A 19,202-nucleotide genomic window follows, 5' to 3' on the forward strand; every position below is an offset into this window, starting at 1 on the left:
AGGCAGAATAGTAATAAAAAAATACTAGTCAGTTTACCCAGTCTGCTTTGGAGAAAAATTTTTTCCTGTTCATGCTGAACTCCAGAATCCATGTGACTGCATTAGTACAGTGCTCAGGTGAAACCTGTGAGGTGGAGGGACTTTATGATGCTAAAAATAAACCAATTTGTTTAGCATCCTCTATTAAAACGTTCAATACTCTTGAGGAACCCGTTTTTGTCAAAAATAGCATGCAGTAGTGCATGGGAAACTAGTGTTCTGTTATACTGACACCGTGTCCTTCCCTAACAAAGTGTTTCTAACATAATATCCAGTGCTTCAAGAGAAATGTATTAATAATGATAATAGTGGTGATTGTTCTAGATTAAATTGATGGAGAAGCTTGGTTTATTACTTACAAAGAAAAAATTTCTATATAACATTTTAAGCAAAATGTTTTTATGATGCTTTCCAGGACTTAAAGATTTCAGAATTAGTATTTGCTGTCCTGAATTTTTTTCTTCCCTACAATTGCAAACTCTGTCTGAATTTAACAGAAAAGGATTGGAGTTTCCAGGAGTGACTGGTTGCTGGATTGAACCCTAAGTATCTGCTCCGAGGATGTTTTCTTCTTGGTAAAATAAAACCATCAAATGTAACTAGTGCTTCCTCAACAATTTTTATGCTTTTGTCCTAAATCTTACATTGGAAAATGTTTTTCTTATGAGCTGAATATGTATTTATTTATAGCGAACAGCTCAAGAATCTTAGTTTTTCTTTAAAAAAATAATTAAAAAAAAAATCTAAGCCCTACACCGGGATTCCAGAGGCTCTGAGCTTTGGACTTTTTGACCTAGCAGGAAAACAATTTTTTTTCCAGTAATAATATGGCTTAAAGTTTTAATTTAGGAATTTGAAAATACTCTTTTTTTTCATTCACGGTAATCACATGTCTATGTCTTAAGTGCTTGAAATGTGCTTGCATCCTACTATACATTAGATGATACTATTATTTAGCATTTCTTTTGTTGTTCCATGCGAAGGTAATGCTTTACCTAATGTAATATAAACATCACAGCCAGTTTTAACCTTATTGGTAATTTCTTATTTTGTCATATGGGAATTCTGCATTCTAAATTGTCCTATATGGAGAAGTGACCCTTATGGCTCCTTACGGTCTGGCTTGAAGTATTTCTGCAGAAGTCTATAAATAATACTAAAAAAGTTAATGACCACAGGAGATCTGTACTAACCTGTAGATTTTTACTTTCATTTCAGTGTTGTTATGATTTCATACTCTGTGGTGCAGTTGAATTAAAATGTCCTTGCAAGGTTATTTCAGGAGCAGTCATTTAAAAAATTGACATAAAGATGAATATTTGTGTTCCTTTACTCCAGGCAAAGTTTAGTTTCATTGTGTCATCAGGCTCCAGTAGGATTTTATATAGCAGTTGTCTGTATTTAAAATACATTTGTCAATGACTGTGGCAAATTGCAAAATACGTTTTCTGAAAACAAGTCAGTAAACAGTATTGTAGAACACAGCCAGGCAGCTGGCAGTTGTTGGATGGACGCTACTTTGGGAGTATGCCCTCCCTTTTCTGGCCAAGCCCATGAAAAAGTTAGTGTCAAATTCTGTAACTGTAGGTATTTCATACACATTTTTTGCTTTGGAGAGAAAGAATGGTTATATAATAGGTAAGTAATGTAGAAGGAAAGGTTAACTTCTAAGTTAAACTGATCCAGAGTCAGGTAAGCATGTTTTGTTTCCCATTCATTTTGTCAGGCCATGCTAAGTTTACTGTGTGCTCAGCCTACAGTTAGTCATATGCAGTCAGTGTAAAAGAAAAGTAGCAGATGTAAGATACTCATTATTAGCATTACAAGAATGTTGAAATAAAAATATTACATGCTGAAATGTTGAGTGTTCAAAGTGAACATTATTATGTGAGAAGAAATTCAGTATAGAGATCATGCCACTTCCTTACCAGGGTGGTGTTAAAACGATTTTTAGTTAATAGCCTATTTACACTTGTTAGTCTAGTTTTACCTTCTGCATTTCTTTAAACTTTAGCACTTGAAAGTTTATTATTCATTTTAACTATAGAAATGCTCAAGTAGTCCTGTGGCATCAGGCTTTGGTACCCCTATATGTTTGGCATGCTATGTATTCTCCAGAAAAACCATGGTCACTGCTGTCAAGACAGCTCTTGCAGCCTTTTTCTAGCTTCATCTTTCCTGGAATTAATATGGAAATAAAAAGGACATGGAGTACAGCTCAGATGAAGTGTTTTGTGGCAGCAACCCATCTTCTGGTGTTCTTTTACCCAGGGATGCAACTCACTGCTGTCCAGCATGCATACAGTAAAGCTGGAGTAACTGTGGAGGAGATGATGCTGCTCAAGCTTGGATCTATCTGTTGGGAAAATTCTCCCATAGTGTATATTATATTATCTCTGGGCCTTCTAAAAAATGGCCACAAGGTTAAAAAATAGTCACACATCAGATGAATTGTCTTTTGGGTGGTTTTTGCGTATTTTAATTAACAGTTCTGATGTTTGTTACAATAGGCTGAAATTTTCTCTCTTAGATGAATGTGGTCAAAAGTAGTCCCACTATAGCAAAATCTAACTGTAAATCAGATCAGTGAGCAATGCTTTGGGTATTTTGAAAGGAAAACATCACAGAAATAAGTTAGTCTTTACAATATGGCCATTGCCCCATGATTTTATTCCAAAATCATCTTGGCAGTAAGTCCTATATCAGTTTTTTATTAGCAACAATTTGCTTACATTGGTTTTGTGTTAACAGTGAAATTTTCATGATTTTTTTCCTCCTGCCTATGAAAACGTCATGTGATTGGTGACATCCCTATAATTACCAATAAAACAATGTTCTGCAAAAATAATGGATCTAAACTACCTTCTCAGACTAAGGTGGAAAGGTTATAGAAATGCAGACAGTCAGTAAAGGGCATATTTATTTTTGGTAGACGTTAGATACGTATGTGAATTTAGGTAATTTTAATATTCAATTACCTTCTTCAGTCTCCCAAATTATGATTCCTTTCTTATTAGAAGACTGAAAGAGAGCCATTGGGTAAAAAATCACACTATGAGAGGGGGGATTTTGATACTGGTTGCTTACTTTATCCAAATATTGTTTATAATTTTACGTGAAATTTCTATATTCTGTTCTCACAAATTCCATGTTTAACATTTTGCTTTCTAAAATCGTGGCTGCCTTCATTCATTTCAGGTGTTTCAAAGACTTCACATTAAAAATCTTTATCTCTTAGCAGTGTGTTTGGTATGAAACATTATTTGGAGGAAGCACTTAAAAATAAGTATCAACATTTTTAATCTTTGATGTTATTTTAAACATATTCTTATTATAAAAGTTCAATTGGTTTAAATTTACTTATTCGTGAGCTTATTGTGAGTTTTCAGGTCACATTCCTGAGCTGTTGACAGTTTCTTTTTACTTTAGAAAAGACTGCTAGAAAGTGGATTGGCTGAGTCAAAGTTGTTGAGTGATAAAAAACAAACATGACCAACCTTTCTTCCACATACACACCCAAAAAAAAACCTAAACAAAAACCAAATCAAACTCTCCTCAAAAAACAACGACCAACCAACCAAAAAACCCAAACCAAGCTAGAAACCAAAACAAACCTTTTTTTTTTGATGAGACTGACAGGTAGCCATTGAGACAAAATGTGTCTTGTTTGATCCATGCAGTGTACTTTATCAGGACAAACTGATCTTTACAGAAATACTGGAAACTCCTTGTTTATTGTTTATATGCTTAAAAAGGTTAATAAAATATCAGGAAATGAGTCTAACTGGTTTGCCAGCTTCTGTCATCAATGGGTTTTGCCAGTAATGCCTGAAGTTTTATCTGGAACCTTGAAACAGATAGAATATTGCATTCAAAAGAAGAGAAGCATGAGGGGGTGCCTCACTTTATTTAATCAAGTTTGTCAAATAGGCTGATGCACTAGAAATTCCGAATTGTATGTAGCGGTTCTCTTTTTTTATCAACTGTGTTAAAATTAAATAGCTGCTAAAGGTATAGAGATGGTACCTTAAATTACAAATTATTTTATAGAACCTTCAATATTTTGAAATTCTGGGCAGCTCAATATATCTTAGACTAGAATGACATAATAGCAATAATTGAATTTGGTTCCTTTTTTTCATTTCCAGAATACTATTTTTCTTAATATAAAATTATTTATTGTGTTTATATTAAAATATAAATAAACTTTAATACTTCTATCAAAATTAAAAAAATGCTGCTTTATGGAATAGAAAATATTTTCTTAAGCCTTAATGTATGTAATGCCTTTACGTTGTTTTTTTAAAATAGTGATCAGTTTTCTCTGGAATATAAACAATCGAGGCTGGAAGGACAAACCAATAAAATAAAAGGACAAATAAGGGAAAGTAAAACAAGTGTCAGGGTTTATTAAATAATTCTTATATCACAGCAACAGTATATTGATACAAAATAATGAATACAGAAAAAACTCAGATTCAGAACCTGTATATGAGAATCTAAAGCTGGATATTAACTGTCAAACAGGACAGCCAGCAAAACAAGAAAAATCAAATTGCTTAAAGTGAACTTAAGATAGCTAAAGATTCAGGTTTCTGAAACTGTTAACGTTGCATTGGAGACATCTATACTTCTCTGGAGAACACGCTTTCTCTGAATGGAAGGTTTAACCAGCAGCAGTTAATCTATTGAAAACAGTATTCAAAATATCATAAATATAAATACAGATAAAAAGAATAATTTTGGCACAAGAATTCTTTTCTAGATGTATCCCTGTCATACACAGGCAGAAATGCATAGGACCTGGACACAGGCACTGTCACTGGCATATTTATGCTTGTAGAGTGATGGTGGTATTAAAGAAGATGAAAGTAGCTAATGGCAAACATGAAAACTGGCTCAGATCTTGGCTCATGAAAGCATTCAAATAAGGAGATGGTATGGAGAATCTATGTAAAAGGAAGAAGTATATTGGTGAGGGGTGTATTTTCTTCTTGTGTCTCTGACAGCCTTACTTCCCACCACAGGCATGTCATTCTGTTCTCCTTGGAACATTCCTTCCAATATCCCAGAAGTGAGGGAGAACAATGGTTACCTAAATTGTCCTTGTACACAAGGCAGTAGTCCAGATACATGAGGAAATGGAAGAAAATGTAACATTTCTTGTTTTGTATTAGGTATGTGAACGGGATGATTATACTTTTTCTCAGAACATATTTACTCTTTTTCTGTCACGAGAGTGCCATGCAAGTCAGTAAATTTATGTCTTTAAAAGTGATAATTTTCCTGAATTTATCCTGTAGGATAAAATATGTAGCCACACAATAGTACCAGAAAATCCCCAACCAACCAAATGCATGTTATCACAGCTCAGGTGTATTAAGTTTGTGGCTATAAAATAATGCAACTGAACCACAGAAAGCTGTCTGGGATTCAGGTTTCTAATGGGATGCACATCCACTTTCCTCCCAGAACAATGTCACTTTAAAATATCCAAAGCCACGTATGGAAACACTCTTCCAGAAATTTCTGGGTTGTGTGAGTTTCACAGCATGTTCACATTAGGACTCTGAAGCATTAATGTACATCTGCCTTCCTCCCTCTTAGGGGAAAAACAAGCAAACAGAAAAAAAAAAAAAGGAAGAAGAAACCCTGAAGAAATGAAAAGTTGATATTCAGAAATGTTCAAGTATTTTAGCCAGCTCTCAAACAGAATCCTTAAAGGGTCTCCTGAAAAAACAGACAACAGTCTTTCAGGAAACTTGTCTTGTTTCTACCTTCAACAGTTTTCTTCAATGGTGTGGTTGTGATCTACCTCAACTTCAGTCATTTCTGACAAAGAAAAGAACCATCCAAAATGTTTATTTACATGTCCAATGACTTTTAAGATGGCTGTTTTCTTCTAAATTTACGAGAACATAATAGACCTTTCTCATACAAGTTAAGACAGTGCTTCTTGCTCTCTTGCTTGTTTTTCTACATTAATCTTGAGATCAAAGTGAAGCCAAGTATTTCATAACAAACAAGATGTTCTCTTGGATAGGATCTTGAGTAAATAAGGAAAATAGTATGAAAGTAAAATAACTTAAGTTCCAAAAGAACAGATCTGGACATTGATGAGAACTGAGAGGGAGACAGAGATCTGAAAAAAATGACTGAGTATCAGAGGTAGGTCTTCTGAATGACAGCAAAGTTCCAGAAAAAAAAGGAACATCGTAGGTCACCATGGACTTACTAGAAGAAAACAGTAAGTTTTGTACCAAAATTTACCAATCTAGCTCTTCCTTGAGAGCATGATATGCGAAGACTTGGCTTTGTGTTGTCATGTTTGAATTTTAGCATACATTTTTAGGTGGGTGAAAAAAACAGTAGAGTAGACAGCTGTAGAGACATTGTGATGCTAAGAAAATTGAGAGTGCTTGGGAGTGTCTAACTTCTGATCTAAACAGTGATTCTATAGTTTATTGATGAAGCTTTCACCTAAATGTGAGTAACTATACAGAATTTTTTATTCCCCTTCCCCCCCCTTCCCCAATCCTCCCAGTTCATATAGTATAGTTTAAATGTGTTAGAAACTTGGGCAGGATAATCCAGCATGGACTAGCTAGGTCCATTCACATTACTTTTATTACTTTCATTATTTTTCCTGTAATTGAAGACTAATGAGCATGCCCTTTAGATGCTATTTTAGCTCCCATATAACTTTATAAATATTTCAGTTTAGATGTAATTAGATAAATTGAACTTGTTTAATTTGTAATGCAGTCAGCCAGCATGGTTTAGGAAGCCATACCACATTAAAAATACAGTGATAATGCATGCTAATGAGCAATAAGCAGATTCTTTTAACAAAAAATTCCATGCTTTTACAAGCTATTTGTGCCTTTTATAAGGCTTTATAGCTTTGCCATTACTTTCACTTTACCATTGCCATTACTCAGAAATTTGCTTGTCAGCTGAAAGCTGATGTTGTGCCAAAGTAGTCATCAGTTTTTAAGGTGATGGTTTAGGAGAATTAAATGGGTTTGCTCACAATTTAGATTTTTCTTTGAATGTTAAGTTTTCAAGTTTGAAGTGTGACCTTGAAAAATACAAAGTTAGTTTTCTCTGAATGGTATTTCTTTTTCTTTTCTTAAGAAATTTCCTTCAAATTACGAAACTGTAATACAAGCAATGAGGTACACCAAGGATCTCATGTACATACAGCGTTGAGTGACATTCTGTGCTTCTGTAGCTTGGGTCTGCTAAAAATGATGAAAAAGTTTGAAACAAGGAGCCTGATGAAGTGCTGAAATTAGGACTGAATGGGCAAGAGTTCTATATAAAGAGCCAGAATTTATAGATTTTAGTGTATTTGTGTATTTGTCAGAAAGAGAATTCTTTTCAATATTAAGCATGCTTACAAGAAGCTTTTTGTGTGATTTCAAGCTGCATCAGTGTTTATAATATTGGAATAAGCCAAGATCAGAAGGAATAATATAGGTAGGAATAACATGGTTATATTTTTGTTAATCAGTTTTTTAAACACTAAATATTTTTTATAATTTTTTGTATTTGAAATATCTTGTTTTTTACAGAATTTATTGTCTTCAAGGAATGTTGAAATATTAATTTGGATATGAGGTAATATATTACTTTTTTCTACGCAAAAAATGACTAGAAGCATTATTAGTATTTTTTTTTAAGTTACTGGTTATCATGTTTCAAGTAGACATAGGGTTTTGTCATTTAGCATAAATTAAGCTTTACATTCTTATTTAGTGGTATAAAATGCTAGTTCACCTGTTTTCAAAATATATAGAAAAAGATGTTGAGGTATGTATTTATGTGTAGGTGCCTAAAAACTCAGGTGGCTGATTTAAAAATTAGATGGGTCCTTAGAAGGATTTACCCAAGCTCCTGAGCATCATGTCTCTAAAAGCCTTTACATGTGAATGCAAAGACAGGTAGGTGCCTAATTTAAGTAATCTCAGTAGGCATCTTATCTGCCTGTTTCTGTGACTTAATATGTTTTGTAGGGTGTCCAAAAAAGGCTGAATAGCTAGTTGACCTGATTTCAGGCTTTTCTCTTTGTGCTGTTGCACTGCAGAGTGCTGAAGAAAACAAGCAAGAGCTACAAAAGTGAACAGGAAGAAATCTTTGCATACAGATTTTCATTTTGTCATGCAAATTGTTTTATATAGCTCATAGCTTTATAAACAAGGTGTCGTCATTTCTCTTTCAATAACAGAAGACTTTTTTTACTCAGGGTCTTGATTCAGTAGGCACGTTTCCTTTTGTTCTCTGCACAAAATGCTGGTTGCATGTTCTAATGGTTAATATTCTGAAATATTTTCATTTTAAATAGTAGTACTTGTGTGCTGAAAAGCTTTTAACCCAAACTCCTATTGTTTAGGTAAGTAATACACATAATTTAACAAGTTACTGACAGGAAACAAGGCATCTATAGATCAGGATTTTTGAATTCTCCAATGCCCACTGATATTCCCTGCTTCACCTGCACTAAATCACTTATTTTTAATTTTCTGTACCCTGGAAGGTCAGTTAGAGCTGAGTGAACAAAATTTTGTTAACAAGTATATATTTTTTTCTTAGAATTAGATAGCATGCCCTGTTTAATTATAAATGCACAAAAAAAGTCATGGACTTATACAGAGTTTTCATTAAGATTAGGTACAATTAAAGGTGACAGTGACCTTTCAAAGATGAAATGCTTTGTAGAGTTGTCTAAAAAGTCATTTACTAAGTGCTCAGCATCAAATGAGATGGTGTTCTAGAAAGCATTCCTGTGTTTCATACGTCAGCACATTTCTAAAAGACTGTGTTGAATTCATGCTGCACCCAGTACTGCAAAGTTATGTTTATATGGTAGAAGAGAGTGTGTTGACATATCTGGCCAAGTTTCATTCTTTCAATATCAAGGACTTGAAGCATGTAATGGACAGAGTACACATTGGAGATCCAGGAGAACACACTGACAGCTAGCTTCTTCTGACTTGTATACTGTAGGAGTACACCACATCTGCTTCCATCTGTCTGGTATATATAATGTGAAGGAAAGGAAGATTTGGAGGGAGTATCTGCAGACAGCTCCTGAAGGCACTAGTGGATGAGCTGCTGTTCCTTACTTTAAGGATACATGCCATTTCTCTTGCTACTTAGCTTTAGTTAGTTTAAAAGCCATTAGATATTCCTGGCAAGACAGTACTACTGAGTGAAAGTATATTGTCTTGCCACTGAGGTAGTAGCATTCTCAAAAAGGAGCACAATTGACAAAATGCTGGGAAATGTCCAAGTTAATGTTGCACAAGCAAATGTGTCTTTTGGGGTAGACATGCTGCAGTCTTAATTATGTTGCCATTTCTTCCACAGAGCTCTTCACTCAAAACACAGAATGGACATTCCTCTCTTGTATCTAATCAGCAATTTGTTTTCTCTGCGCTGCTTAGTACAGTCTTATATCTTTTATTATACAATAGCCAGACAGTTAAACTAAATGTATCATCTGCTTTAATATGTCTTTTTTCCCCTGTAGATTTTGAGAATTCTGCAAATAGTAACTAATTTACACTGTCTCACACATAGTCCCTCTGCATGATGAGTGTTGTTTTACAGATAGAAAATGATTCTACAGACAGATGAAAACAAAACAATTATCCAGGAAATTTGGATGCCCAGTTAAGGGACTGGGTTTTTCATGTTTCACATTGCAATTCATTTATAAATAAATTAATTTTTCTTTCAGTTTATCTAAAAATATTTAGCATGTTCCCAAATCAGATCTCAGGTTTTAAAGAGCTCAGGAGAGCACAAATACACTCAAGTACCAAACAGAATTTTGCTGAAGTTATCCAAGATCCATGGTCCAGCATAAGCATTATAAGCATTATTTTTCTCTTCTTACACTTGGTCTCCCTAGTTCATTCATTCATGTCTTTCAATCTCTGCAGTAAATGAACAAGATTTATGCAAGCAATCATCTCATGACACTGGTTCATTCTCAGAGCAGATCTGTCCTATACTTCCACATTGAATAAGCTTGATGCCATCTGGTCCACCCATTTTCTCAAAGCAAGATAAACTACACAGTTGTAATTCCTGACAGATTTATCTAATTCTGGTTGTAAAGACAATCATTAAGATTCAACAAACTTCTCCAACAATTTACTTTAATACTTCGCTACCCTTATTATTAGAAAGTCTTCCTAGCATCTAATCTGAAACTTTTCTGCAGCAATTTAAGTCAATTATTTCATGTAACATTTGTCATGGTATTCTTTTCAGGTATCTTTCAGGTGCCTTTTACCTATTTGACAGCTGTTATTTGAATCCTCTTTTCTCTAGACTGAACATATCTTTTCCTTGGTGACTCTATTTTCTAGTTCTCTTTTCTTTTTTTTCTTTTTTCTTTTTTTTTTTTTACTTTTTATGCTTAATTCTGTCTTGTTGGAAACCCTGTTCACAAAGCTGGACTAAAGGTGCACTATTTTAAGCACTGCCAGGTCTGTGTGGAATTATTTTACGTGTTTTGTAGGTTGAAGTCCTGTTTATGTGTCTTGGTATGTTAGCGTTTTTAAACCCCATTCAATTATTCATAATGATCACTAGATTGGTTTTTTTTCGATTGAAATGGATGTCTAGCCGGTTGTTCCATAGCTTGTATTTTGAATGTGATTATTATATCTAACTAATAATGGAACATAGCTATATTCTATATTTAAATACATTATATATTTAGCCTATTCCATTGAGTATTTTATTATATTCCTATCTTCTAAAATTATTCCAGCCTCTTTCCTGCTTAGTAGGTTGTCTTTTATTTCATATTCTAAGCCATTAATGAAAAGACAGAATAGTTCCAGGGTTGTGACTTACCCTTGCGAAGTCTACTCAGTGCAGCTTTCCATTTCAACCATTTAAGTGATCATTGATCACTATTTCCTGAGGATTACATTCAACTAGTTTGGTACTCACCTTACAGTATAAGCACACAAATAGCATAATTTTCAGTATAGCTTACCAGGTTGGAATGTAAAGGAGTATGACATGCCTTGATAAAATCAAGGTATTTGCTGTTTAGTATATCTGTGTTTTCTAGAAGTTTGCCCATAGAGTGAAACTAGAACTATTATGATTTGCCTAATGAAACCCTATAGCATAGTCCATCTCCTTCCAGGTGCTCAGAAATCAAAAGCTATTTTTTTTTTCTGTAATTTCTGAGAACAGCTTTTTCTTCCTTTTTTTTTTTTTTTTTTTTATTTTCTCCATCTTTCATTTATTTCCAGTCCAATAGTGCATTTTCTGTCCTTCACAGCTCTCAATGGCTGCAGGTATGCCTAGCCAGCTCACGTGTTCAAAGATACATCAAATTCAGCTAACTTGAAAACTTCTAGACTGTACAAATATTCTTTGAATATCCTTTTTTGCTCAACATGGCGATTTTACCTCGCTGTATATGTGACACTTGTGCTGACTTCCTACTCCTTCTTATAGAGTGTTCCTATGTATTTAAGTCATCAGAAGCTTTTCACAAGTCACAGTTTTTTTCAGTGTCCTCCCCGTATATTAGTGTCATGCAAACTGTCATTCATATTTGAAAAATTAGTCAGCTCACAGGAGGATCGTTTGGGGTTTTTCTAAAGGTAACCGTGTATATATGGGAATGTGTGATATTCACCTGGAACTTGGTGGATATCACACCAAATATTACAAATATCACACCATATTACAAATAATAGGGAAGTTGGGATTATTTAGAGCTTCATGTGATAAATAAAGTGTATCCTGACTTTGTATTTATGCCAATCAAATGCACACAAAAATAATAGTACTTTCCCCTTATATTTTATTGGTTTTATTATATGCCATGGAAGACTAAGTGGGGTTTTTTTTTTTCAATTTGGGAGCAAGACTAGGCTCTATATGTATAATATCCAGAGATCTGTTGGAAACAACCTTTCAGAGATAGCTACTTTGGAATGGAAGGTGGCAGAGCTTAATAAAATATATCACTGTCATTTAATCTTTCCAACTCTACAACAAGTAGTTCTAAGAGCAGAGCTCATGTATATCAAAATAACATACAGTGTTATTGTTTCAGAAATGTAACTGTTCTCATCTATAATAACAGTAAAGCTGGAAGAATCCTGTCTAAAGATGACATATGTGTTCTTGCCACAGATTTTAATTGCTTGTCTCTAGTTCACTAAACAACTACCTTGGGCAAATGTTGAAGACTGTCAAGTCCATTTAAGACTGAACAGGTTTTCAAACAGGCAGAATATGAGTAAAGAAATTGCATTTTTCTGTGGGACACTTGACAGTACATAAATGAAGAATTTTTCATGCTGAAATATATTGCCAAGAGACCCTGACATGGTACATATTCTTTGTCTGTACTGAAATGATTTATTCCTTCTTTAAGCACTTTTCAGCATATTGCTCTGAAGTCAGAAATACTCTTCTGTCTTGAAACAAAATGTGTGAAAATTCCAAGAGTTGAGGCACGCTTAGAATCAAATGTACAAATGAGACATGGTGAAATTCCAGGGCAGAAAACTAGTATGCTAAGAGGAAAGGGAATTCAAGAGCAGAAGGAAAAAATCTAGACATATCCAGAAGTAAAATGGTACTGATTTGGAAGTGTTATGTGCTGACATTGTACTCACTAACTTCAGGATCAGTGCCTATGGCAGGAGTCGTGCATTATGTTTATCATAGCATGGAAAAAGGTAATGTTACTTGCAAATACTACAGAGTAGACAACTTTAAAGAAAAATAAACTGAAAGGACTAAGCTTACAGCTCATCATTAGCTGCAGCAGCTTTGAAATATTTACTAGTTTCTTCAGCAACATTTGAGTGAAACAAAATAGAAGCACTGGATTTTGTAAAAAATAATGTCTCAAGGAAAGCATTAAAGAAATGTAAAAAAAATAAAAAGTTACTCCTTTGTTTTGCACTCAAATGCTGATCTCAGTAAAATAAACCTGAAATGGGTTTTATATGTCTGTTTTTTGATGTTTTAAGTGGTGGTTTCATTAAGTTCAGTCTCCAACAGGTGTAATCAAAGCCTAAAGCACAGGTATTTGTAGGTTTGACTCCTTAAGCTACTAAGATTGAATAGTAAAAATTCTCAGATCTTAAAAAGGGAAGATATCTGTTTTTAACAGAAATACCTGTTAAATTGGTATTTGTGATCCATTCTACTAACTTTGAAGATTGTTTCAGGTATTAAAATATGGATTGTCATGCACTGCCTGGGAAGAGTTCTGGTGGGCATTATGGCTAACGCAATTACTCCCTTGTCCAGGCAGGTTAATTGTGCAGGGATACAAAAGGTATTCAATTTTTTCATAGTCAGCATGTGCAGAGCTGTTTTCCTTGATTCAATTTTCTGGTCCTTTAAGAGATACTGTTGCTCCTCATATAGGTTTCAATTGGTGTTTTGTTGTGATTTATTTTAGATTCTTTTAGCTTTGTTGTCCTTTAACCATGCCTTTTCAGAAAAAGGTAGCACAGTCAGAACTGAACTATAATAATGATTTTATGTAAATACACAAAATTTGAGGTATTCTTTTCTCTCCTAAAATGTCTTCCTTTTGGTATTGCCAGTGGTGCAAAAAGGTGTTTCAATACGGTGATGTGGTACAACCTGTGCTAGGTAGAGAGCTGCATGACACTGTTACGGGGTTAGATTAGAAGTCTGACTGCATAAAAGGTGGATATAGTTCTGTTAATTCGCAGTGTTCTGTGATCTCTGGTCTGCATACTTTTGGAAGCTTCAGGTGCAGTCTTTCAGGAGGCTCCTTTATTCTTCTATAGCTACAATACTCCTCCTCCCTTCTTCTCTCTCTATTCCCCACCTCCACCCCCACCCCCCACCCCCAATTTAAGAAGAGAGAGAGCAACTTCAACTTTAGGGTTTGCCAGAAATACTGATAATTGTGTAATGGAGTTGCAGTAAACAGAAGTTAGATACCCAAACATAAGATGAGTCAGGGGAATATAAGGCACAAAGTCTGGGGAGATTGGTCTTCTGAAGTGTTGAGATGCATAGAATCTCAACTTAGTATTTTTGTTACTTGAACAGGTTTTCTGACTCCTATGCTTACCTAACTAATGAGACATCTTCCATCTTTTGTTCAAGGATGAAGCATTCTCCATAACCACCTCCTTCTGTCCTTTTCTGAAAAAGCTCTTTGTAGATATTTTTTTTTCTCTCCCCCACTTCATTTGGGATTGTTTTTTTTTCTAATATTACATTGGCAAAACATCCTTCAGAAAAGTTCTTTATGCCAAGAACTTTTCTTTTGGAATTTTGGAAATTCAGCTTTTCAGTAAGAATTGCAATGCTTACAACGTTATTTTCTATGTTTGTGGTCTTTAACTATTATTTTTATATGCTTGAAACAATTCCATTTCATGGTTAGATTTAATTATTATATGGCTTCTGATTTGGAGCTGTAAGTAAACAGATCAGAGCCATACAAATTAAATCTTTTTTTATACTGGGAAAGGCTATCTGTCACTGTGCAGAATTACATCAGGCAAAGCTTTCCATTTTCTGTATTACGCTTTTTGCTGCTGTCATCTTAAAGGTAGAAATTGACAAATTCTGTAATAATTCACTTGCCTTTTTTACTAATATTGAATTTTGTTGCCTTATTTGCTCATATAATACAAATAAAAAACAGTGTAGTCTACTTCATTTAACGTGCATTTTCCCATCAGTCTAACACTGCAAGTGCGCACATGCCTGTTGAGCCTGAAACTGTAGCCAGGTTAGGGAACAAAAACTTTGTAGCTTTATCTAATCTAATTCTTGATACAAAGATAGCATATACTGCCGAAAAATTCTCCGATCATCTGTGTCTGCAGAGTTAAGCACTTCATGAAAGGTTGCTTCAAAATACTTAAAGAGCTATAATTTTTATTATAAAAGATGTTTATGTTAATGATAGTCATTCTCTCTCCTTACAGTGCAAATTAGACTACCAAGCCTGTGCCTCAGGAAAACAAATCTCAGTGAAATGCGAAGGACGTTGCCCTTGCCCTCCTGGCAAATCCACAAATGCAGGCAGAAATGGTAGGAGAGGTAAGTGATGGCAATTTGTACAATATTTTTAACAGCTTGTTTCTAGAAGGAAGTAAGATTTTTGCTTAAGAATAGTAAAGTAATTGCAAACACTGATTATTGTTGAATAAAACCAGCTTTATTTTGTTCAAGGATGTTTTCTTTGCCGTGGGTTTTGAAATGTGCCTACAGTAAAATACTGCTGTATTTTTCAAGTGCAGCAATTGTAGTATGAGTTATTGTTCTTTTTTACTCTAATACTCCTCAAGCTGCTTATGGCTCTACTTAAGACAAAGAAAAATACATTCCTGGCTCCTCAATGTTTTCAACTGAATATTCAAGAAAATGAAGTGTGACAGAAAAAAAGGAAACTTAAAAGACCTTTTTACTGCTCAGAGGAGCAAGCAGTTGCACTTAAACTGTGGAACTATTAGTAAAGGCTGTCATACAAAAGTGAGTTTATCTTTGAAAAGGGTTTAGTAGGAATAAATCAGCTTCCTTTTGAACCATGCCTGAGATTAGGCTGCTGGAAAATATAGTTGTTTTGCACGGCTTCTTAGCCGTTGCAACTGGAGAAGAAAAAAATGTGGCCAAGTGGGTTTGTATTTAAGTGACTCCCAGATGTCCATAGAAAACTGTTGTTAAACAAACATCTTTGCTGTCTTTAGTGCTTCAAAATAGAGAGCTATCATGGCATGAGGTTTTAGGCTGCCATGAACCTAAATTTGCCAAGAGCAGCATGGCTGAGATGACCATTGCAAGCACTGAGCTGTGTGCAGACATACAAGTCAATTAAAACTACTCTGAAATACTTCTTTAGGTCAATTTTTTGGCCTTCATCAATATCATTGCTTGTGTAATTAAATATTAATTGAATGTGTAATTAAATATTCCGTATGCTATAACCCCTCTGCAAAACAATACCGCCTTGAGATATTTTTTTTAAAGCATTAATTTACAATTTCTTGTAGTACCAATAAATAAATAGATAGATCTGTCATCTGCTTATATTGCCAGCATGAATGAAAAACACTTGAAGACCCAGCCTTACATGGTTAATGTGGCCCTTTTGATAGCACATGTAGTATAACATTAATGCAGTTGCAGCTTTCTGCATCTTTGGCATAGACGCGGGGATATCTGCTTAACAGCGGGCATGAAATAAAATGAAGGTAATGAGCTGAGAAGCATCTCTGTGAGTAGTAGGCCCGTCATTGTCCACTGTTGTTTTTCTAATGTGGTATCATTTTCCTTGTTTTTTACCAAAATAAAATTAACGTTTTCTCTGCTGGAAGCTGGTTCACCTGATGCGGTTGTGTTTTGTCTTTGTGTGTGTTCTTTCAAGTACATTATTTTTTTGGTACTCCTGTATTTAACACTGAAAACAATCAATAGACAAATTTTATTTGCTTCAACAAAATTGAATTGTTTTTAATTAGGAATTAACTTCTAGGAATTAACTCTTCTTGAAGATTTATACTGCCAAGGGACCAAGATTACTTGTGCTTAGTTATGTAAAAGAGAAAGAAAAAAAGATCCTGTATAGGTATGAGAATTAACACTATAATCCCATCCTGACAGATTGTCAGGGCAAGAAAAAAACAGGGCTTTTCCACTACTACATTTTACTGCAACACTGAAATTTAAATATAATTTCTTTACAAGGCCAAAGGCCAGGAGGCATGAGAAATATGAGTGAGCTAAGTATCACTGCTGAAATATCGTCCATTATAGTAACAGAATACAAAATTTGGTTTAACTTTTGTTTTAAGAATATAATCATATTCTTTAAATGGAACTCTATGAAGTGTTCTAGGCTGCATGTGCACATATCAGTTATCTTGAATCCAAAAATGAAAGGGCTAAGAAGTTGATCTGAAGCTGGCTGTATAACTTACTAAGAAAACAAATGAGAAAAAAAGGACACAATAAAATAAATATCTTTCTTCATCATATTTTTGGTTTGGTTTTATTTTTGAGACAGAAGTGGATAAAACTGTAAACTACAGCGGGTGCTCCAATAATTTTTCAAAAGAGAAATGAAAGAAAAGCAAGCTTAGTGTACTGACATAAAAGAGAGGGAAAGTCTTGAGGCAGTGTTGGAGAGAAGGATCACCCAAAGTTAGAAATGACCATGAGAAGAGAGGGATGACTTAGGAAACTGCTTAGAAGCAGAATGAGAAAGAAAGAAAAATCAGAAAGAATGGGAGGCACCATCACTAGTGATAGAGGTGTTAATTAAGAGACAAGTGAGGAAGCACTTGCAAGACCCTATCTTATTTTCCAGGCCTAGACATTGTTCCACGTCCTATTTTAACCCTAATCTCCTTCAAGTATGTGCTGGGATTTGGTCTATCCAGGTCATACTGGCTTGCACAGTTGTGCATGTAGGGATTTCCCTGAGCTGGAATGTGCAGGTCTTTATTTTCCGAAGCTCTTCTGAGTCTTTTTTTGCAGTGGTTATGTGGAAGCAGAAACTAAGAAGGCTTCTGTGTACTGCCCGTACGGTGTCTGGGTACCATTTTGTGCTCCAAATATATAGCAATCACAGTCCTTTTGCTCTGAAACATACTGAGCCTTTGCTATTGTGGAATACTATGTTTTTGCTAGTCCTGCTGTTCAGTCTTATGGATAAGAGCAAATATGCATGGTGCAGAGTGTAGGCTTACCAACTGCATCGCTGGGAAAAGGAGACGAGACCAGTCAACAGGGTAAATGCAGAAGTTGTGCTCATTTTTAAGGATGCACAAAGTCCTGTTAACTTTAAGACCTCTGCACACCTCATCATGTTTTACCTTCTGGCAATTCAGATCACCCATCCTTCCACCGATCCCCAGCTGCCCAGAAAACAAGCACCAGATCAGTCCTCTTTCTGCTTCTTTTTGGGTATAAAGCATGCTTAGCCTCTGGTTTAGCTATCTAAAATGAATAGGAACTCGTAGACCTACCATCTGCAGTGAAGCTTAGCCTATTCTGTAACTATAACAGGCAAGATAGAGTAAACAGGAACCTGTAGTGCATCTGGATACTGAAATTTGTTTAAGAACAGATGAGATAAGAGCTTTTACTCAACTTAATTTCATCTCTTGCAGCCACTCTCTCACCCTCCCACCCAGCACTGCATTCACTAGATCTCAGCTTATCTTCCCAAGTAGGGAGGTCACTGCTGACCTGGGGCAGTCAGGCAGAAAATCATGTTGGTTTCTGCTGTGCAGCTGCATGCAGTGCCTATTGGGTGTTTCTGGCCATGGTCCTTGGGAGTGTCCCTGCTTTCAGGTGAAAGCATCTCATTGATATCCAGGATCTCTCTTTGTTTCCAGAATCTTTCCATCAGCCAGGATCTTAAACATCTTCTTTCAGAGACCTCTTCTTCTTTCTAGAAAGCCATTCTTCTTCTAGGACTCATCCTTCCAGTCCCTAGTACTTGCACTATCCTTGCCCGATTTTCCTAATGTAAATAGTCTGTACACAGAGACACAATGCCTAATCAGTCTCCTGTAATTTCTGTTTTGTGTCACTTTATTTAATGAAGAATTCAGGAAACGCAATTTATATCGGGATCTACACAAGTCCGTCCCAATTGCAGCTAAGAAATAGTGACCTTATGCTTGAGGGTTCAAAGTTCAATTTTAAGACATCCATAGACCTACATACACAGACTTACCTGTTAGTGTTCACATTTAAAACTATTCTTTCACATACTGCAGTAGCACATTTATTTGAAGCTTTGTTACACTTTTTTAGTAATGTACAATTCACCAACCTACATCTATTCTTTCAGTAATTTAAAGTAAATTAAATTAAAAAAATAAATCACAAAGCTTTTAACAATTGGCTATTTTGACTTTATTTAAATCATGTTTCCTTTCAGCTAATTTGAGATTAAAATATTAACAGCAAAATTTCTTTCAGAAAACTTACGTGACTTAATGATAAAGAGGTAGAGGTGAAGGAGATAAGGCTTTTCTATTGAAATGTTTTCTTGTCTCATTAACAGATTTTAATTTTCCTTAATTTGTTCCCATAAAAAAGATGGGGTTTAGAACAAATATAGTTTTCTTGAGTGCTCTTCTGTCATTTGGCACTTT

At 34.9% G+C, this 19,202-nt stretch overlaps 1 protein-coding gene across 3 annotated transcripts in view; it reads left to right on the forward strand.

The window, feature by feature from the left end:
* SPOCK3 (SPARC (osteonectin), cwcv and kazal like domains proteoglycan 3) overlaps positions 1 to 19,202 on the forward strand; it is a 182,322-nt gene that overhangs the window by 115,848 nt on the left and 47,272 nt on the right. For all 3 annotated transcript variants that reach the window (XM_061373054.1, XM_061373037.1, XM_061373045.1), the window contains exon 6: positions 15,021 to 15,135. In XM_061373054.1, the coding sequence (XP_061229038.1) occupies positions 15,021 to 15,135 (115 nt within the window). The remainder of the gene's footprint in view (positions 1 to 15,020; positions 15,136 to 19,202) is intronic.

This window comes from Neopsephotus bourkii, unplaced genomic scaffold, assembly GCF_033783945.1.
Source record: "Neopsephotus bourkii isolate Nb327-2 ecotype Australia unplaced genomic scaffold, CSIRO-AGI_Nbou_v1 NB_168, whole genome shotgun sequence".
Lineage (NCBI taxonomy): Eukaryota > Metazoa > Chordata > Aves > Psittaciformes > Psittacidae > Neopsephotus > Neopsephotus bourkii.